Genomic DNA, 22,781 nt, shown 5'->3' on the forward strand with positions numbered 1-22,781 from the left:
TTTTCACTTACTTCACTTACTCACTCACCAATCAAGACTGTTTAATTCCAGGGCAAAGTCCCAAACCTAAATGGATTAATTCCATTAATCCTATTTGGAGGTTCACTGGTCTTGGTGGGTAATATAGATATAGCAGCAGGGAAGATGGAAAGATGCCATGCTAACTAAACTGTTGTTTATGTCTATATGGCTGCCTATAAATAAAGGATTCTTCCACTGCATGGAAATTGTGCACAGTGCAACATAGATAGCGCTTGAATATTACATTCTTGTACATGCCTTCAACAGAGCATAAATGTATATTGGGATAGCAAGCAAAAATAATAAAAAGTAAAGAAGAATATAACGGATGGGAAAGATCTTCACATAATGCATATATCTTTATTGTCTAAATCTGTTAAGAAGTCAGGAAAGAGATAGAATACAAGTACAGAAATAATCACCACACAAGACTACAGGACTGTGTTACAGGTTTAAATCCCTCTGAAATATGAAAGACTTCTTGATGAAATTTTTGTGACCTGAAGTGTTCAACCTGCAAAGGAATACTGAGGGATTCCTTTCACACCCAGTCCAGTTACCTGTTAAAATAAAACAGATTAAAATGTAAATCATTTCCTTTAATTCTTTGAAATCGTGAAGAATTATCATGTCATGTATTGATTTTAAAGCCAAAGATACAACTGATAACAAAACAACTTAACTCAAACAACAGCCATTTTCCCAGCTGCAAGGTCACCCTCTCCCCCCCCCCCCCAACAAATCTGTGATATGCCCTACCTGAAAGTGGAAATCTGTAATTCACAGAAAAAAAAGAATCAGACCTATTTCAGTCATGTCCCACCCTTCAGCTCCCTGTCTGGGGTTTTCTTGGCATTTTACAGATAAAGAAACTGAAGCAAAGGCTAAAAGACTTGCCAGGATTCCATAGTTAGTAAATGTCTGAGACCAGATTTGAACTCAGGAAGTTGAATATTCCTGACTCCAGACCTGGTTCTCTGTCCATTAGGTGAAGATCTCCTAGACTCATTCATTCGAATGAAACCTACATGAAAAGGAAAAAAGGTCTATCTATATGATTAATTAAGAAGTCTAAAATAGAGAATATTAAAAAAAAAAAACTAAACAACTTTATTGGCAGTGTAATTGCATAGTGTATAGAGGGCAGCAGATAGTGTGGGAACTCTGGGTGAGGTATAAGAACCTTCAGCCCAGAGGGAACCTGCTGACAATCTAGTTTGGCTCCTCGCCTCCCTTTGGTGTTCTCATCTTCCTGGGTGGTCACGCCCTCCCTGACTTCTCAGGAAAGGTGAGAACACCAAAGGGAGATGGGGAGCCAAACCAGACATTGTTAGCAGGTTCCCTCTGGGCTGAAGGGTCTTATACCTCACTCAGAGTTCCCACACTATCTGCGGCCCTCTACATATAGTACAATATTATAGGGTCATGGGAAATTTCTGCCATATTCCCTAAAATGAATAAAAAAAAACTCAGACAGAAACATCATCCAAGAAATCTTTTGTGTTTCAGGGAGCATGTTTTTTGCTCAAGATATTCTTATTTGACTGATAACTAAAAGCAAGTAGATACTTTATAAAATGGATGCTTTGGGTTCCAGAATCTAAACCTATATTACTAATACTATGAGAAATGGTGTAGCATTAGGAAGCTCATCTCAAAAGTAGAAAGATCTGGTTTTAATTTTCAGCTTGACATATACAGGCTCTGTGATCCTGGGCAAGTCATGTAACCCCTTATTGCTTCAGGAGATTGTCTAAGACTAAGTTGGGGGAGAGAAGAGGTATTAAGACTGACTACAAAACTAAAGGTCTGTAGAACCATTGTGCTGATCTCATTGTTGTTCACATGTCTGTGAAACCTGGACATTATACCAATCCCATGCCAGGAAACTGAATTGTCTTAGAAAGATTCTGAAGATCACCTGGTAGGATAAGATACCAGACACCGAAGTCCTTTTCTTTAATTAAACTGCCAAGCATTCAAATTCTTATTGCAGACAGTGTAAATCAGTTGGGCTGGCCTCATTATTTTAATGTCAAATGTATTTTTGCCAAAAAGATCATTTTATAGAGAACTCACGTAGGGCAAGCACTCACAAGGTGATCAAAAAATGATACAAGGACACTTTCAAGGTTTCTCTTAAGAAGTTTAGAATTGAATATGTGACATGGGCAACAATGGCACAGGACTGCCTAGCATGTGCCCTCATCTGAGAAGGTGCTGTGCTATATGGGCAAAGCAAAATTGAAGTAGTTCAAAGAAACAGATATGTACAAATTTAGAGAATTCATCCCAAATGTTCAAATGGACCATTGGTGCCTTGACCTGTGGTAGAGCATTTTGAGCTCATATTGGAGCAGCCACAGCTGGACATTTGGTAATTTGATTCTAACTTAGTGATGTCATTTTGATCCTCTTCAAGAATGAAGGACAATAACAGACCAAGTTGCAGAGGTATCAAATTGCATTGACTTTGGGAGTTTCTTATAATATCAATTATATCACAAGTTTACTATCCATCCCTATTCCAAATATTATTCATTCAGAATTAATACATATATTAAGGAGTTTAACCACTCCCCAGGATATGATTTATACTAATCATTTGTTCAACAACTTCATTTTTGATAGTATAAACATAATGTAGACAAGTTTTTCTGGGGAATTATCAGAAATTCCTAATTAAGAATATGAATAATATTATTTTTCATACTATTATTCATAATAATAATGTTCAGTCATGTCTCATTCTTCATGACCTCATTTGGGGTTTTCTTAGCAAAGATACTGGAGTGATTTGCTATTTCCTTCTTCAGCTAGTTTTACAGAGGAAATAGAGGCAAAAAGGATTAAATGACTTATCCAGTGTCACATAGCTATAAGTATCTGAGGCTAAGATTTGATCTCATATCTTCTTGATTTCAGGCCCAGTTCTCTATCTGCCACGTCACCTAGCTGGCTAATTACATAAATATTAAGAACTAAATAAATGTGTGTTACCTTCTTGTTTATATAGAATTTTATATAGTACATTTTTTTTTTAAAGTAAGAGCCCAATTAGAGGCCCATTTTGCTATATAAATGAATGAATAAAAAGATCCATGGTCTCACTACCTTGAAAATCTCTCCTGCATGTGGTTCTTTTGTCAATTCTTCTTGGCTCAAGCCATCAGAGGCTGAAGTGACATAGAGTTCAGAGTAATCCTTTCCACCAAAGCAGCAGGATGTAATCCTAGGAGTGGGCATCTTCACTGTCTGCAGTCTTTTTCCTATAAGAATAATGGTAGCAGCTTAAATTTGTATAGAGTGATAATTAGACCTTGGAGCTCCAGGGAAAGCTGCCTGAGAAGTATCCTTAAATAAGTCTTCTAATTCAGGGTATGATAATAACATGAGGCAGAATAGCACAAGGTAAAGGTGTCAAATTTTTGTATGTAGGCTACAAGCAACCCACAAAATTCTGAGAATAGCCTGAATCATGTTAAAATGTAACTGGGAAATGTTTAACAAAGTAAATAAAAATATAATAAAACATAGATAATGTTAATTTGTGGTTTTCTAAGCCAATATGTGGCAAAGATCTGTTTCTATTGGGGTTTGACTCCTTTGGTCTAGTGGATCCCCCAAGGGGGATAGGGAGGACAGATATAATCACAGAACTAGTCTTCGTTTGAGGTAAGAGTGGACCTCAGGTTCTAAAATTCCAAATCCATCATATATCTACCAGGAAGCACCAGTACTTAGGAAACAAAACATTTCTTCTTTTGTTGCTTCTGCTTTGAAAAATTTAGTAATAAATTTATTCCTCCCCAGCAGGTTGCTTATCACAAGCAAAATAGCTTCTTGGACTTTTAAAAGTTGTGATGTTAAAAATTTAATTAATTAATGTTAAAAATTAAAAAAAAAATTTAAAAAACCAAAAAAGGAAAAAACATTTTTCTGATGTTACAGCTAGCCTTTGGTAACATTGTGAAGTATACAAATTATCTTTTAATTGTACAGTCTCTCCCTTTATTTAGCCTTTCTCATCCACTTTGATATCTTATATATCTTTCAGGACCCACAAAGCTGTGGTCTCTTGTCTCTCCCTGATATCACTCCATACTTTCAATACTTGTTAAGTGTACTCTAGTATAAATTTAAGTCCATATATCTTCTCTTGAGAAATACAAAAGACTAGAAAGAATGTGATACTTAGAGATAGAAACCCAAAGTCAAATACGAAACCTGACATTTATTAGTTATGTTATTATAGAAAAGCCTTTTATATTGTTTCCATGTCCTTATCTACAAAACAGGAATATAAATATTTATATATTTACCTTAAATGATTGTTGCAAGAAAAGCATTACATAAATGTTATGCATATTAAAATATTAAATATTTTAAATATATTAGTTTAATATATTATAATGCAAATTAAATTTGCATTTAAGTTTTATTGGTGATGGCAGAATGAAAGACTTGATCCACTATTAAAGAAGTTCTGACTATCAGAATCCAGGTTGGGGGGGATATTTTTATGTGTTAAGGAATCTTTACTGCTACTTCCTATTTTCTTTCTACTGGTCCAAGTTCAGGTGATATCACTCACACCCAGGCAATTAACCTCCTAATTTTTCATCCCTCTTCAGCTACTCCTCACTCATCCAGCGGCAGTATTTTATTTTATTTTATTTTGTCCCCCTCACCCCACCTTTTTTTTTTGGGTTGAGGCTTCCGCCTATCTTCTCTGGCTTCTGAATCTCCCCAAATGAATCCTGGTTGAGGTTCCTAGCTTATGTGCTCTACAATGAGTATAAACCAATCATTATATCACTAGGAAACTATTATTTGTTGTAGGATTAAATCATTCATACTGAACTATACTAAACTAGATAACCATTGTTTCTGTCAATTCCACTGACTTAGCACCTTGTAAGAATCCTTTGTTTTAAGTTCAGAGTTCTGGTCTATAACAAAGACCTATAAGTAGTGAAAGAGTAGATGGTAAAGTCTTTATTGACTCCCATCTTATTCAAGTCTTGTGGGCCATTAAGCTGCTCAGGCAAAGGAGGAAGGCAGAAGAAAAGGGCATCCCCAGTGGGGACAAATCTTTTTTTCACCTGTTGTCCCAGATGAGTTCTAGGATGGCATGGGACAGGGCAAGGGGGATAGGGAGGACAGATATTGTACTAGAAAGTCTTTAATTTCCATTCTAACTCTCAATCTTATTATTATTATTTTTTATGTAGCTTTTTATTTACAAGTTATATGCATGGGTAATGTTACAGCATTGACAATTGCCAAACCTTTTGTTCCAATTTTTCCCCTCCTTCCCCCCCACTCCCTCTCCCAGATGGCAGGTTGACCAATAATGTTAAATATGTTAAAGTATAATTTAAATACAATATAAGTATACACGTCTAAACAGTTATTTTGCTGCACAAAAAGAATCAGACTTTGAAATAGTGTACAATTAGCCTGTGAAGGAAATCAAAAATGCAGGCGGGACAAAAATATAGGGATTGGGAATTCTACGTAATGATTCACAGCCATCTCCCAGAGTTCTTTCGCTGGGTATAGCTGGTTCAATTCATTACTGCTCTATTGGAACTGATTTGGTTCATCTCATTGTCTCAATCTTATTATTTAGACAGCTAAGAAATGAAATGATTAGAGAGCTGAACTTGGAGTTAGGAATACCTGAATCCAAATCTTCCCTCAGACACTTACAATCTGTGTGACCATGGGCAAGTTAATTGACTTCTCCATGATTCAGTCTTCTCATCTATAAAATAGGACCATGATAACCAGATCTCCCAGGAGTATTATGAGGAACTAATGAGTTAATCTATGTAAAGCATTTTGTAATCCATAAGGTACTATCTAATTTGAGTCATTTTTGAAGAGGACCAATGTCATCACCGGGTGATGTCTTGACTTGTACATAAATTGGATTTAAGTGAGGTAGAGGTCACAAAGCTGTCAACCTCACTCTGTCTTTCAGAATGGCAAAGCAAAAGTCAGAATGACTAGCAGTGGTCCAAGACTTTGGCTTCTTCAATTTCTGACCAAGCTCTAACCACTCCTCAGCACCTGCTTCTGCCACTTTCAGGGATGTTGGAATAAATTGTTCTCATCTGCCCATTCCTTCAAAGGAAATCTTCACATGCTTGGGGTAAACATCCCAACTAACTCACATCCTAACTCACCCACAGTTTTGAGACTTGTCAATGACTCTCAACCTAGTTTAGCCTGTCTGATGAGATCATTTTGTCCTGGTATGGTTGCTGCACATACTATAGCTTCTTGGAGTCACAGGTGAGAGTTTAGTGACAAGTAGACACCAAAAATGAATGAACAGCCCTAAAAAGACCTCAGCATCAGAGATACTATTCTTGTCTGAATACTCCACGTGCCCCTATTTACTATTCTTATGCTTTGCACACAATAGATGCTCAATAAATATTTGTTGATGATGTGAAAAGAGGGCTGCATCCTCTAATGAATTAAAAATTTGATTAGCTTTAAGTGAAAATCATTTTGCCTGTGACTTTTTTTTTAAAGCTGAGATAATTTCTTTTTTCTTTTAATTAAAGCTCTTCATTTTCAAAACATATGTATAGATAATTTTCAAAATTCACCTTTGCAAAACCTTGTGTTCCAAATTGTTTCCTTCCCTTCCCCCACCCCCTCATCAAAGTGCAAGTAATCTAATATGCTAAACATGTGCGATTCTTCTATACATCTTTCCACAATTATCATGCTGCACAAGAAAAATCCTTTCAAAAAGGAAAAAAAATGAGAAAGAAAACAAAATGAAAGCAAACAATAATTTTAAAAAAGGTGAAAATTCTATTTTATGACCCCACAATCCTCTCTCTGGGTGCAGATGACTCTCTTCATCACAAAACCATTGGGACTGGCCTGAATCATCTTACTGTTGAAAAGAGCCACTCCTGTCCATCAGAATTGAACATGGTATAATCTTATTGTTGCTGTATACAATGTTCTCCTGGTTCTACCCACTTCACTTAGCATCAGTTCACGTAAGTCTCTCTAGTTGCTTATGACTTTTGAGAGATATTGGTCCATAAAAAAATAACCTGGTTTGAATAATTTCTATTTTAAAGAAGTGAAAGACTGTAAGACTAGTGAGGGCAATTATGATTTGATAAATCACTGACTTCTCTTATTTCTGCCTTTCTGAAGTCAACATATCAACATGTTTTTTCTAGCTGGAAATTCCATTCCAAAAGCAATCCCATACCTGACAAAAATTTTTAGAATTTCATTTGCAGTATTTTACCTGTCTCGGGATCCAAGCGTATTATTCTCCCACCATCAATGCAGGCCACCCACAGCTTTCCTTCAGTGTCAATGCACATACCATCAGGCATGTTTTCTTCCTCTTCCAGCTTATAGAGAAGCCTTCTATTGGCTATAAAAAGAAGATGAAAGGAGAATTTTATAAAATCATAGATTTATAAAATCTTATAGTAAGCATTTGATAAATGTTTTATTTATTCATTATTTTTCTGAAATAAAAATTTAATTAATTCATATCATTTTCCTAAGACACAGTTTTGATCATATTATCCCCTGTTCAAAAATCTTCATGGGCTCCCCATTGCATAAAGAATGAAATCCAACTCTGATATCTTTTTTATTGTTAGGTTGAACTATTGTTTAAATCTTGCATAGTTATTTAACTTTTTACTTATGTGTTTTGTCTCTATTAGACTGTGAGATACAATTGGGGCAGGATCTATTTTTTTGTCTCTTTTTGTATTCCCAAGGCTTAGCATATTTCTTGATGCAAAATAGGCACTTAATAAATGCTTACTAACTCATTGATAATTTTTCCTTCCATTCTTCCTTTTTTCTTCCTTTCTTCTTTCCTTTCCTTCCTATTCCTTCCTCTTTCCCTCCTTCTCTCTCCCTCCTTCCCTTCCTTTATTCCTTTTTCCCTTATTTCCTTCCTTCCTTCTTTTCTTCCTTCTCTTCTTTCTCTACCTCATCTAGCCTAGAAGTTTAACATTACCCACATAACTAATCTGAGAGCTCTTTAGGGTGGATACTTTGAATTTATGATTTGAATTTGTTCACTCTTCCTTAGAGGATGAGCCCCCAGAGACTCACCATATTGGTGCCAGACTTAGTATGGGCACTCAATTAGGTTTAGCCCATTATAATTCAAAACTCCAAAGATCACATGACCCACCAACACCAACCTCCCCAGAAACAGAGATTATAGCACTACTCCCAATCATTTTTCTATTCAATTCAATAAGCATCTATTATACAGTAAACTAATGTGTGCCAAGGAAGAGTAAACAGCTAATACAAACTGAGTCAAAGAATACTGTTTAAAAAAGCATGATCATTGATCCCTAGTATCATGAGTTCTCTAACAATACATCAACGTAATGTTCTCTGATGTTTAAGTAGCATATAGACTCACAGAATTTTAACCCTAAATTGAATTCATAAGTTATTTAATTTAATCCTGATTTTAGAGATTAAAAAAAATTCTTTCTTAGAAATATAACATAATTCACTAAGTTCAAATAGCTAGTTAGTAGTAGAGCTAGAGCTTGAACATAGATTTTTAAACTATAAACTTAAGCTTCCTTCTATAACCCAACCATTGCCATAGCAGATCAGAACCATGACAATCCAGTGCTCTGTATATCACAGTAGCACCAAGCAACATTATCATCAAAAGGGTTGTGGTCCTTTTGATGGGGATGGTCTTACTCATTGGCAATGAAGGCAGCTGTCCATCTCATGGCTGTCAGCAAGGTTTCTCTACCCTAAATTATTTCCCCTATTTATTCCCCTATTCCCTCAAGGAATGGGGAGAATTACATAAGAATTCTATATTAAAAGCCTAGAGGCTTTATTTTAGAGAGAGAAAATAGCCCTAGAAGAAGTGTTACATAGACAAATTCATACTAAGAGTTTTTTAAAAATGATTTTCCAAAGGGCAGGTTTTACTAGGGGAAGGGAAAAAAAGAACCTGAGGATACTGAGTGCTTTAAAACAGGTAAAGTGGTCCCAGAGAACCTATAAATGACTCTATGTTTATTATAACAGGAGTTTTGTTTTTCTTTCTCTTCCCTTTCCCTCAGGCAATTGGGGTTAAGTGACTTGCCCAGGGTCACACAGCTAGGAACTGTTAAGTATCTAAGATTAAATTTGAATTCAGATCCTCCTGACTTCAGAGCTAGTGCTCTATCCACTGTGCTACCTGCCCCCTTACTTTCTTTCTTAATTGAAGGGGAGGTAGGAAACAGAGAAGGTGGATTTTCATTGATTAAAAAAAGCTAATTAAATGAAAAAATTCTCCTGTTTCACAATTTGTCCATAATTCTTTGGCCAGATTTGTATAGTTACATCAAGGCTAATGTATGCACCCTAGAGTCTTGGCATGTTATCTCAATAGTCTCTCATAATTCCACTATTCACCAATTTGTTAAAACCATTTAAAATTTATTTTCTTGAATTAATCTCTTAGAGAAATAAGTTCTATAAATCCATTAGCATCCATATGAATTATTTATCTTAAATGAACCATTGGAGAACAAGTCCATTTTCACATCACCTGTTCCCATTGGGTTAATAAGAGTGGCTTTCAGTATTCAGTATATTCAGGAATACTGAAATAAAAAAAGATTATAAGATCATATTCATACCAATCTTCCCTGATTGTAGGTCATAGTCAAAGGCATGCACAGCATATGTCAGGCTATCAATGTGGTAGAATATTTGGTGATCCAGAGACCAGTCCAATCCATTTGAGATGCCTAGTTGGTCCAATTGCTTCACCACAGAGCAATCTGAATAGAGAGTATAGAGAGATCCTTGTTGTTTCTCCCACACTCCTGAGACAGGTTCTTTAGGCATTGTACCTACAAGGATCAATCAATCAAACAATCAATTAATATTTATTAATCACTTATTATGTGCTAGATAATGGAATCAAAAACAAAAAATAGGAAGCCTGGGTTCAAATATTGCCCTAGACATTTACTAGTCTCTAAACTAGAAACATTTCAACTTGGAATAATATAAAACTTAACAAAATTGTTTTTGTCAGATTTATGCCCGAAATTAAGCATATTTTTTTCCCCAAAACAAGTTGCTTCATCATTCTAAGTCTCAATTTTTTCCTCTGTAGAACAGGGATAATATATTCACTACCTATCTCACAAGGTCATTGTGAAGCAAGCACCGAGTCAACTTTAAGAAATAGTATAAATAGGAGCCATTATCATTATTTCCATCCTTACCAGCCACAAATCTTCCAGCTGGGTCCACTTTGCCATCATTGAACCTATTGTTTGGTTTATCTTGCTCAACATGAGAAATAGTGGTCACTGATTGGTTTTCCCAGTTCAAGAGACCAAACCGGGTTCCAAAGGCTACAACATAGTCCCCACACTCTCGGAGGGCCACACACCCTACATGGGCATCTATAAGAAACACAAAAGGAGAAGATAGTGAAGAACAAGAATAACTCCTAGTTATACAGGGCTTTGAAAATGTATCTGGTCCAACCCTTACACATGATTCTGGAATAAATACTCACCCACAACTTTCACTTGGAAATCCTCTAAGATTGGGGACTCATTCCATTGTTTTGGAAGCTTTTCCTTACATTGAATCAAAGACTTATCTCCCTATAACTTCCACCGTTGGGTCCTATCCTTTGGGGTCAAGCAGAAAGTCTGATCCCTTTTCCATATGATTATCCTTAAAAATATTTGAATGAAACTTCAAATATTTATATTCTCCCTTGCCTCTTCTTAATCTTCTTTTCTTCAAGTTAAATATTCCTAGTTCACTCAATAAATCTTTACATTGTATGGTTCCAAGTCTCCTCATCCTTTTGGTTGTATTTCTCTGGATGTCAATGTCCCTTGCAAAATGTGATGCCCACAGTTAAATACTAAGCTCCAGATATGGTTTAACTAGAATAGAATATAGTGGGTCTATCATTTCCTTCTCTTCAAATACTATGTTTCTATAGCTAGTAGTTTCACAGAATATGAACTTAGCTTCTCTGCTTGATTCCAGCCAGCCACAGTTGTTTACTCAGGAGTTGGTGCTTAGAGATTACAAAATTCTTGGATGCTCTTAGCTACTCATATGTGACTCAGCATTAAAGGTTGTTTTGGGCATGATGAAACAATCTCCTTATTAATCACTGAGGCAGAGGACCATTAAAAGGAAAGGACCCACCTTCTTTTGTTTCTTTCTCTTTTCTGCTACAAAGCACATGAGAGCCCTTCAATCTTCTTGTTGGAGGGAGGTGGTTCTGTCACGCTTTCCCACCCACCTACTCTCTCTGTTGACCACTCCTACATGGCAATTAGAGATAGAACAGGGCATTCAACTAGGTGAGCTTAAGCCCGAAACTTTGTCTCCCTGTTCTACTATGTGACTATTTGATAGTAAATGACCAATTGGTGTTCTTAAGATGGTTCTGTCTTGTGATTTGAAGAGATTAAATCCAGGGTCCATCAAAGATGACTAGAAGGGAATTTCTTCATTTGACAAGATGACCATTACAAAAGGCTGAGCCCAAGCCCTGCTCTGTCTTGCCAGAAGATACACTTGAGCCTAGATGAAATTTGATAATGCCTGTTCAGCAGTTCCACAAAATCTTTCTTGTTTCAATATTCCAGCAGAGTATAACAGTAATTAGTATTACTGCTTGTTTAAGTTTCCACCAATACATGCTGAATGTAAGAATATCACAAATTACTGTAACCTGTATTAAGTTTTGTCAGTGTAAACTGACAAAAATCATTTAGAACGTGTATGTGTATGTGAGTGTGTGTGTGTGTGTGTGTGTGTGTGTGTGTGTGTAAGAAATAAATACCTGTCCTATACCTGACTTATATTGCACATTTTATAGTTTTCTACTCCTCACTTTGGGGAGAATTTAAATAAGAACCAAAACTACATTTAAGTAATTTTCACCTAGGGTAAGAAGAGCCTAATTCCTCTCATTAGAGGTCAAACTCCTCTAATACCAAAGCTCATCGAGAGGGTCCTCTTAGGGAGGCAGGAGATAAAGAGAGACAGAAAGAGAAAAAGACAGAGACAGAAACAGAGAGACGGAGACTCCAAAAGAGAGAAGATGCAGCCTCCTAATCCCTTCCTCCAGTAGTGGTTTGTTCATTGTTAGATTCATATTAATGTAGTCTAAGATTCTATTAATTTTTTATCTACTATGTCATGATGCAGAATTTCATGGAGATTCTTTATTTGAACTTTTTAAAAACCATTTTCATTTTTTAAGAAATGTAAATAGTATTTTATTTTTTCATTTACATATTGAATTATATTGCATTATTATATTATATATAATGATAATATATTATTAATAATTATATCACATATATCATTATATTACATATAAGACAATTTCCAACATTGATGTTTTATAAGATTTTGAGTTCCAAAATTTTTCTTCCTCCTTCCCTTTCCTGGTACCTCCCCTAGACAGCAAGCAAGATATGAGATAAGTTAAAATGTGCAATATATAAAACATATTTCTCATGTAAACTACTTTGTACTCATACGCCCCTGTACTTGTGTATAGTAGACTCACATTGTACAATAGAATTACTTTCTAAATTCAGTATGGTAAGCATAAAAATCATATAAAGTAGCAATTACCCCAAAAAGTCCCTGAAATCACCTATAAAAATAGTTGTTTAGCCATGTCCAACTCTTTTTGATCCTCCAGAAAGTACTGTCCATGGAATTTTCTTGACAACGATATTGGCTTAGTTTACCATTTTCTTCTCCAGTGTATTAAGACAAATAGAAGTTCCAAATTGTCCATGGACACATAATTAATAAATAATCAAAGCCAAATTTGAGCTGAGATCTTCCTGAGTCCAGTGTTCTATCTACTGAATCATTGAGCCACCTTAAAATATAAAGTATCTTTAAATAGTTGTGACTAGGAAAAAGTTCATGTCTCTTTCAAAGAAGGCAGTTTGTACTAGAGAACAAATGGCTCTGAAATGGTTACTATAGAAACAATCAAAAGTAAATTTGAGGTTGTTTTTTTTTTTTTTAAAGTAACACCTTATACCAAAACTTTTACTTGAATAGAAGAAAACAAAAAATAGACAAAGCCTTAGTTGACAGGAAAACCAATAACAGGAGGAAAAATAATCTGGAAATTGATTCATGTATGTGTGATTACACAAGGAGGTAATCTTACTATCACATAACTGTTACTTTTTTCAGTCTCATCAGAAGGCAAGAGAAGGAATCAAAAAAGTCAAAATGAACACAAGCAGGGTCATAAGCTCACTAATAATATCAGAAAGAACAACTAAAGCTGTCTGTCATCTCTTTCAATTTGACTAGAATGAATATCAATGGTCTGTCAATATGATAAAGAGAAGATTCTAAAATTATATATGGCAGGGAAGATGCTCATAACAAGAAGGCATAACTGAGACTTGCTGAGAGAACAGACTTCTATCCCAACAACTCATCCTAAAGCATAAATTAAACTTAAGTTAAATGCACCTGTGATTTCGTTCCTTTGTAGATGATTGTTTTAAGCCCAAGGGTAGGATTTTTACATTTATTTTTTACTAAATTTTATCTTACTAGCTTCAACCAACATTGTGGCTTGTTGAGAACTCTAGGATCTTAAATCTATTGTTCAGTGTATCAGCTATCCTTCCCTGCTTCTTGCCTACTCCTTCATTTAAACACATAGTCTTTTAAAATGGTTAAAAGAACAAAGCCAGGTAGATAACAGATTGCCCCAAACTGATTGTCATCCATCTCTTTCACAGGATGTGAGCTTTGCCTTCTTCTCTATTAATGGTCATTGGGAAAAAATGGATCTATTTTATTTTTTCAAATTTTTTCTATTTTATTTCCTTTTTGAAAAAAATCTAAACCTAAGAAATAAAAGAAGCATTTTCTTAACAAAATGGAATAGAAAGAAAAAAAGAATTGCACCTGAAAGTGCAGGTTTATTATATACAATTCGCTATTCTCTTTAAATATATAACAAAGTTATCATGTAACTTTCTTAGTCCCCCCTTCCCTCCCATCTTAAAAATAGCTACCATTGGATACAAACATGTGTGTGTGTTTGTGTGTGTGTGTGTGTGTGTGTGTGTATACATGTGTACACACCAATTCTTTCTTTGGATACAAGTAACATCTTCATACAACCTTTGTAGATAATTTGGGTATTAATAATAGAATGATTTGGTCCCTCTAAGTTGTTCTTAAAACAATATTGTTGTTACTATATATAACATTCTGCTCATTTTGCTCTTCATTATTTCATGCAAATCTTTCTGTGTTTTTCTAAAATATCAAGCGCATCATTTCTTATAGCAAAGTAATATTCCATATTCCATTTAGAACAACTTGTTCAGCTATTCTTCAACTGACAGGAATCCTTATAGTTTCCAGTTCTTTGCCACCACAAAGAGAACCACAACAAATATTCTAGGATACATAGATTCTTTTTCTTTTCCCCTATTCATCTTGGGCAACAGACCTAAAAAGTGCAATTTCTGGGTCAAAGGGCATAGGCAATTTAATAATACTTTGGGCATAATTCCAAATTCCTCTCTAAAATGGTTGAATCAGGTCACAGATCCACCAACAATGAATTAAAGTCCCAATTTTTATGCATCTATCCCATTTTCTATGGAGAAGGAAACTTTGCAAATCTTTCAAAATATAAAGACCATCTTCAAGATTCTTTAACCAATGAATTTTTCAGTTTCATTTATGATAAATTTGTTTTTGTTTTTGCCAGCACTCTTTGATACAATCTTCATGAAGCTGATAGGACAAAATTTTACAACATAAGAGACAGAAGGTATTTCCCAAAAATTCTGGTCCCTTGCTGCCTTCAAATATCAATCAATCAACAAATATTTATTAAGCCCTTTCAATGTGTCAGGCACTATGTTAGCCTTTGAGGATTCAAGTACAATGGGAAGGATTCCCATTCCCAAGGAGTTTACATTCAAAATACAAGTTACCCTACAGTACAACAAATAAAAATCTAATAGCTCTCTGGTGAAGTCTACCTTAAATTTACCATCAAAACTTGCTAATGCTTTCTGTATAGATTCAAACATACCTGCTCTCTTCCTTTCTTTAATAACACAATACCAGCAATAATAAAAATTAGCATATAGAGAGAGCTTTAAGGTTACAAAGTATTTTACATACGTTAAATTGTTTGATCCTCACAATAACCTTGTGAGAAAAGTACTATTATTCCCATTTTACAGAAGAAACTGAGGCAGATAGAAATTAAGTGACTTGTTCAGAGTCACACAGCTTGTGGCTCAGGCAAGTTTTGAACTCAAATCCCAGACCCACATGATTTTCTAAAAAAGATCATTCAACCAACAAGTTATCTACTGGGTAGAGGTAACTGCCCAGTGATAACACAAAAGTAAAAGATAGAATCCTTCTCCTCAAAAGGCTTTCTATCTAGTTAGAGAAATACTCTTGTTGTGGTTAGGAGGAACAATGATATTAGAAGAGTGATGTCTTGATTTGCAAGTGAATTGGATTTGTTTTATTAAAGCAAAACAATTCCAAAGCTCTAATGATGAACATAGTATCTGCCTCCAGTGACAGAACTGAAATTGATTGAATACAGGCTGAAGTATGCTATTTTTCATTTTTTTCTTTTATTCAAGTCTTTTTTGTACAATATGATTAATATGGAAATGTTTTACGTAATTGTATATGTATAACCTATTTCTGACTGTATACCATGGCAGGGGATAGGGAAGAAAGGGAATGAAGGATAGATTTTTGAAACTCAAAACTTTAAATAAAAATGTTTAAAAATTGGGAGGAGGGAAAGAATGTAAACTTTATGAGGGTAGGGATTATTTCACTGTTATTATATTCCCACAACAAGTGCTTAATAAACACTTAGAAATGCTTTTTTTTTAATTTGATTTAACTCAATAGGCCTAGAGTAATCAAGGAAGGCATTGTGGGGGAAATGAGATTTGAAGCAGACCTTGAAGAATGGGGAGAAATTGAACAGGGATATTTTAGAAAAAGAGAATTGTAAGCAAAGACAGGATGGCTAGGATGAATATCATCATCTGTAGATAACATTAAGATGGTGCTTTAAGATTTGTTCCTACTTACCTTGCTTGTTCCTCTCAACAAGCCTGTTATCTCCATTTTTTAAAAGAGGAAACTGAGATGGAAAGAGATGAAGCATTTTGTTCCCACTTAAGATAACTAGCAAGTATCTGAAGCAGGATTTGAACCCAGATCTTTGGGTTAACTAAAGGAAAAGGTACAAATCAGGAATAATAAAGAAGTAAAATCAGCTAGATCACATAGGCCAGGTTATGGAAAATGTTGAAAAGAATTTTTTTAATACTAAAAGTTAGAAGAATCTGAACTTGATATTATCAGAAACAGCTTTTTTTTTTCTTTTCTGTTTCCCTTTCACTCATGTATTGTGCTTGCAAGATACTATTCTGCCCTAGTAAAGGAATACATGGACATTAGTAAATCAAGAAAGCCCCTTTTTTTCATGTAGGAAATTTTTCCAATAAGCAGCTTCTCCTACTTACCCAAAGTCACACTCTGTACTTCCCCAGTGATTGGGTTCCATCTGCAAACTTTTTGTGCATTGATATCCACAAAAACAAGGTGACCAGTCTTTTCATCCCACACAGGACACTCTCCCATCCGGTTCTTTTCCTTCAGAACAGTTTCTATCTTAATAGAAGCCATTACCTGAGAAAGAAAGTGAGTAAATGTCAGTAAATCCATGACTGAATCTCACAGTTGTTGGGGTTTCCCTTACCTTTTAGGCAGACTGAATATGTACTTGTCATCTGTTTATAGCACACTCTTTAAAGGAAGACACTGAAAATTCTATTTGGGGAAGGGAGCCGAACTTATTGAACATTATATGTCATTATTAAACAATCAGTTTGTGTAACCATGTATTATTATGTATTAAGCATCTACTATATGTCAGGCATTGTATTAAGCTCGAGAGATACAAAAAAAAGCAAAAGACATTCCCTGCCCTCAGAGCTCACAATCTAATAAGGAAGACAATATGCAAATACATACAAACAAAGTATATACGTTATGAGACAGAATTAAACACCTAGAAGTGGAAACATCTTTAAAAACCACATAATCCAAACTTTCCCCCCATTTTTTTTACAGATGTTAAAAAATGAGGTCCAAGAAGATTAAATGAATTGCTAAAAATCACAAGTAGTATTAGAATTGAGATCTGAATCTAGATGTTCTCCCTTCCAAGTTAGTGAGCTTTTGATTGTACCATCTTGCTCCTCAGTTGATGATGTTTTGTAAAATGTCTTAAGATAGTTTCATTAGCTTAAAAAATTTTTTTATGCTGTTTAAAATTTCATGAATTGGAAGGTACCTCAGACATCATCTAGTCCAACCTCCTCATTTTTCAAATAAGAAACTTGAATCCCAGGAACATTCAATGACTTGAAATTTTTATTTTGATATTCTTTTCCTCATAAATTTCATTATCTAATTCTGTACTTTATTTTTTATTTTGTTGATACAACAGGAGTTAAGTAGCTTGTGCAGAGTCATACAGATAGTAAATGTTAAGTGTCTGAGTTTGTATTTGAACTCAGGTCCTCCTGAATCTAGGGCAGGTATTCTATGCAGTCTGCCATCTAGCTGCCTCTAAGTTTCTATTTTTCTTAAAAAAAAAAAAAAAAAGAATTAGTATTTAACTGAGGTTACATTAGATATGTAAATTAATTTGTGCAGTATTGTCATTTCAATACAACTGAACTATGAACACTCCAAATATTTAGGTCTGCCTTTATTTCAGACTTTATATTTTTACAAGAGATAGCATTCTGTAGAGAAGAGAACAGATTCAGGAAAACTTGGGTGCAATACTTTCTCTGACATATACTGACCATATAATACCGGACTCTAGGCAATTCTCTACTCCCATAAATAGCAGTAGAAGTGCTCATCTACATTGAGAATGTGTTTCCCATGGTGCAATGGATTGAGTACTAGGCAGAGTCTGGAAAATCTGAATTCAAATCCAGCCTCAGATACTATCTGTGTGATCCTAGGCAAGTCATTTAACCCTATTGTCTCAGTTTCCTCATCCATCTGAGCTGGGGAAGAAAATGGCAATTCACTTCAGTATTTTTGCCAAATATACCCCAATGGAGTCATGAAGAGTCAGGCACAATTGAAGAACTACAAGCACCACCTTTGTAATCATTAGTCAGGTCCCTATCTTTATTTACTTTATAATTTTTTTTTTTTTTTGGTAAGTGCTATGGATCAAAGCTTCTTAAACTGTGGGTCCATATAGGATCATGTAATAGGGGTCACAAAATTATGATTTATAATCACTAAATGTTTGATTTGTATACCTATTTTATATACCTATATACCCAGGTTACATAAAAATTTCTTGGGCAAAAAGGGATTGTGAAAGGTTTAAGAAGCCCTACTATAATTTTTTTTTTAGTCTTTACTATAAATTGCTTAGTGGATTAAATCACAAGTAATTGGTGGGTTTTGTTGTTGTTGATATAAAGGTTTCATTCTCATGTAACTCCCCAATCTGTCTTCTTATCCTGTTCTGCTCTCTCTTTCCACTGTGCCCTCGAGAACAAAATTCGTCTTCATCTTATACTCATTTTTGTACTTATGAAAATTTAGTTCTTCCTAGAAGACTGTATTCCCGACCACTCTCTCTAGTATTGGATGAGCCTTCTACCCACCTATCTTTCACATTGGTTGAGTTCTGGGATAGAGTATACACACTTCTTGTTCCTCACTGCCACTTCCAGACCCACTGCCACTTCCAGACCCTTCTTCTGTCCTCATCCACTCACTATTCTTTGCAGGAGCATCCCATCAGTCTCTTCACTCACCTCTAACTGAGAGACCACATGGTACAGAGGAAACAGCACTGGCTTTTGAGTTAAAAGGTCAAATCCTATCTGTCATTTATTATCTGTATGATATTGGACAAGTCATTGAATGTTCCTGGGACTCAAGTTCCTTATCTGAAAAATGAGGAGATTGGATTGGATGATGTCTGAAGTCCTTTCCAATTCTACATCTATGATCATATGCAGATCCTTATGATAAATTATCTACTAGCCTCCTTTCCTGTTCCCCACCCTCTTCCCCATTCCTCGGAGTTCAATACATTGACAGTGTTTCTCTCCTTCCAAAAACCTTTTCCTCAGACTTGGTGACTATAATATCTCATGTCTCTTCAAACATCCTGACCCAACTCATTAAAATCTTCCATTCTCATCACCTTAATATCACTTACCTTCAAGTCAATTCATCAGAAATCTTATAATCTGTATTTTCCTATCAACTGAAACAGTCAGCAATCCATGGTCTGAAATTCCCTTTTAAAATTATACTTTTGTTACCTCTATCTCTCCTTCTATCTCAGGGGTTCTTAACCCATTTAAAATTTTTAAATCTAATTTTTAAAATCTAACCTTTCAAGCATTCTAATTTTTCAGGCATTCATTTTCCCTCCCAACACCCCCCAACCCATAAAGAAGGGAAGGAAAGAAGGAAGAAAAAAAAAAGAAGGGACTGAGGGAGGCAAAAGGGGGAAGGAAGAAAAAAAAGAAGGAAGGGAGAAAGAGGGTGAAGGAAGAAGGGAAAGGGAGAGAAAAACTCTGTATTACAAAAGCAAAGCATATTCCCACATTGATCATGTTCAAAAATGAATTTCTTGTTCTTCATATTAAACCGTAATTTCTCTGTCACGAGGTAGGGTAGCATTATTCTCTGGAATCACATAATTAGAGCTAAGCCTTTCAAAGTTGTTCATTTTCCTAATATTGATAGAATAAGGTAAATTTCTCTTTTAATTCTGCTCAGTTCACTCTGCATCAATGAGAACTTCCCAGTTTTTCTAACACCTTTGTTCCTTTCTTAGAGCGCAATAGTACTCCATTACATTCATACATTGTGATTTGTTCAATTATCTTTCAAATGATGGGCATTCCCTTAGTTTTGATTTTTTTGCCATCACAAAAATAGCTGCTATAAATATGTTTGCAATAAAGTATCTTTCCCTTTTACTATGATTTATTTTGGATATAGATCTAGCAGAGGAATAGCTGGATAAAAGAGGATGCACTGTTTAGTAATTTTTTGTGCATTTCCAAATTGCTTCTCAGAATTGTTAGACCTAATCACAACTCTAACAGCAATATATCAGTGTGTCTTTTCTTCAGCTTTTGTAACTTTCACCAATCTGAAGGATGGTGAGGTCAAACCTGAGAATTGATTTAATTTGCATTTCTCTAATTTTGGAGATTTTGAGCATTTTTCCCCACATAACTATAGATAGCCTGAGTTGTTTTATTTTTTCTCTTGAGAATTGCATTCCAGTGGTTCTCAAAGTGTGGTGCAGTGAATCCTGAAGGGTCTCTGAAATCCTTTCAGAGGATCTACAAATTCAAAATTAGTTTTTTTTCTACTTATGATAATATCTATTATGTAACCCATATAAACAAAAACTCTTTGGACATATTTGTTAATACCATAAAGATACTGAGAAGAAGAGTTTGAGAACCACTGCATTGGACCATTTATCAACTATGAAATGACTTTTAAAAATATTTGTATTAGTTCCTCATATATCTTAGAAAAGAAATATCTTCTCTTAACTATTATGGTTTTTTTATTTTTAAATTAATTTAACCTTTTAATTCCTAAAATCTGTCCCCATTCCAATCCATTCCATACATATACTGTTAAATGATTTTCCTTAAATTTAGTTTCAACTGGGTTTCTTGTTCCCTCGTTTTTCAGTTGTTTTGACTTTTCATGATCCCACTTGTGATTTTCTTGGCAAAAATGCTGGAATGATTTGTCATTTTCTTCTCTGGTTCATTTTACAGATGAGGAAACTGAAGCAAAAAGTGACTTGCTCAAGATCACATAGATAGGAAGTATCTGAGGCCAAATTTGAACTCAAGAAGATGATTCTTCTTGACTCCAGGCCCAGCCTTCTACTTACTGGCCTCAAGTACATCATTATTCTATTCAATAATTTCATGTTTTATTATTGTCTCAAGGTTAAAATATGTATTCCTGCTTGATTTTAAAAACTTTTTATAATCTGGTTCCAATCTAATTTTCCAGCTTTGTTATATATTATTCTCCCTTTCTAACACTCTGGTCTGGTTTGGCAGTTGCATGGTGGAGTGGATAGAGTGCTGGGCTTGCAGTCAGGAAGGCCTGAATTCCAACTCAGCCTCAGACACTTAATATTTGTGTTTTCCTGGGAAACTCATCAAACTTCTGTTTGCCTCGGTTTCTTCTGGTGTAAAATGAGAAGAATGATTGCACATACCTTGCAGAGTTTTTGTGAAGATCAAATCAAAGGATATTTGTAAATGCACTCAGCACTGGGTCTATACATAATAGGCACTATATACTTGCTTATTCTTTTCCCTTCCCTATAATACAAAGTTACTAACATTTTTATTTATGTTTCAGAAAGTATTTTAAAGTTATTCTTAAATTCATCTGCATTATCTATAGTACCAAGAGAGATAAATTTGTACTACAAATGGTTCAATCATTCGAAAATATCACTTTAACATTAAACAAATAAAATAGATATACAACAGTGAAGATCTCTGTTCTCCTAAATGTAGCTTCCATATTTTTGGGAGACATATTTTTTGCATAAAAGAAGTGGTATATAAACTTAGACAAGTCACATAATATCGCTAAACCTCAATTTCCTTATATGTAAAATGAAATGGTTGGACTAGAAGATCAATCAATTCTTTTCCATCTCTAAAATTCTAAAAATTTTATGATTTTCAGTTAGATATTTGATATCAGCAATTTATATCTGATTGATAGCTTTTGTTTTTATATGATCATCATTTCCAAATGCATTCTCTCACACAAAGAGCCTTTCATAACAGATAAAGAAGAGGAAAATAGGTCATTGCAGCAAAATTAGCTACAAAATTTTATATCAACTGAATCTGGTTGTATATATAGAATTCCATATCCATAATCTTCCACCTCTGCTAACCAAGGAGACAGATGCATTTTCTCATCTCTTTAAGGTCAAGGTTTATTATCAAAATTAGCTATCAGTTTTGTGCTTGTGGATATTCTTTTTATTTTTAAGGGTATTCTTAATCATGTGTTTTCTGAAAAGTCAAATTAATCTTCCTTCTGTGTCTTTCACTAGTGAATTCTAAGTGGCCCAATTTACCAAGTAAAACTATAAAGCTGTTGCTGTGATGGCAAACAAGATACTTCTAATGTTTGTATAAAAATGGAGAAAAGGAAAAAAATCCCCTAGCTTCTTAAGACTTTAATTTGAAGAATCGTGCTCTTACAAGGGGTATTTAATAAATATTTATTGAATGAAAATCCCCCTTCTCGCAGGCAGAAAATAGTTGAGGACATAATCCTAATGGTCATAGTCAAACAGGACAACAGTGTCAATACTTGAACACAGATCTGCTGATCCTGAGTCTGGAACTTTTCCCACAATGCCTCTTAGAGTCTAACAAAGCAATCAAGTCCTGAGGCACCTTTACAATTATTCCGATGCTCTTCTGGCATTAGAGAAGGGCTGTGTGGTGATAAGGAACAAGGATCTATATAAAGTAAAGTGAATAACAGAGTAGATGCCAAAGGTTTTTTTAAAAAAAAACACACCTGGGGCAGCTAGGTGG

At 34.8% G+C, this 22,781-nt stretch overlaps 1 protein-coding gene across 2 annotated transcripts in view; it reads right to left on the bottom strand.

The window, feature by feature from the left end:
• Positions 1 to 361: 361 nt before the first annotated feature.
• Positions 362 to 22,781, bottom strand: part of LOC127553704 (regucalcin-like) — a 57,162-nt gene continuing 34,742 nt past the window's right edge. For both annotated transcript variants that reach the window (XM_051984621.1, XM_051984622.1), the window contains exons 2-7: positions 16,632 to 16,797; positions 10,299 to 10,481; positions 9,702 to 9,917; positions 7,313 to 7,444; positions 3,136 to 3,290; positions 362 to 581 (exon numbers count right to left, since the gene is read on the bottom strand). In XM_051984621.1, coding sequence (XP_051840581.1) covers positions 531 to 581; positions 3,136 to 3,290; positions 7,313 to 7,444; positions 9,702 to 9,917; positions 10,299 to 10,481; positions 16,632 to 16,794 — 900 coding nt within the window. In that variant the 5' untranslated portion in view covers positions 16,795 to 16,797 and the 3' untranslated portion in view covers positions 362 to 530. The remainder of the gene's footprint in view (positions 582 to 3,135; positions 3,291 to 7,312; positions 7,445 to 9,701; positions 9,918 to 10,298; positions 10,482 to 16,631; positions 16,798 to 22,781) is intronic.

The sequence above is a fragment of the Antechinus flavipes genome, chromosome 3, assembly GCF_016432865.1.
Source record: "Antechinus flavipes isolate AdamAnt ecotype Samford, QLD, Australia chromosome 3, AdamAnt_v2, whole genome shotgun sequence".
NCBI lineage: Eukaryota > Metazoa > Chordata > Mammalia > Dasyuromorphia > Dasyuridae > Antechinus > Antechinus flavipes.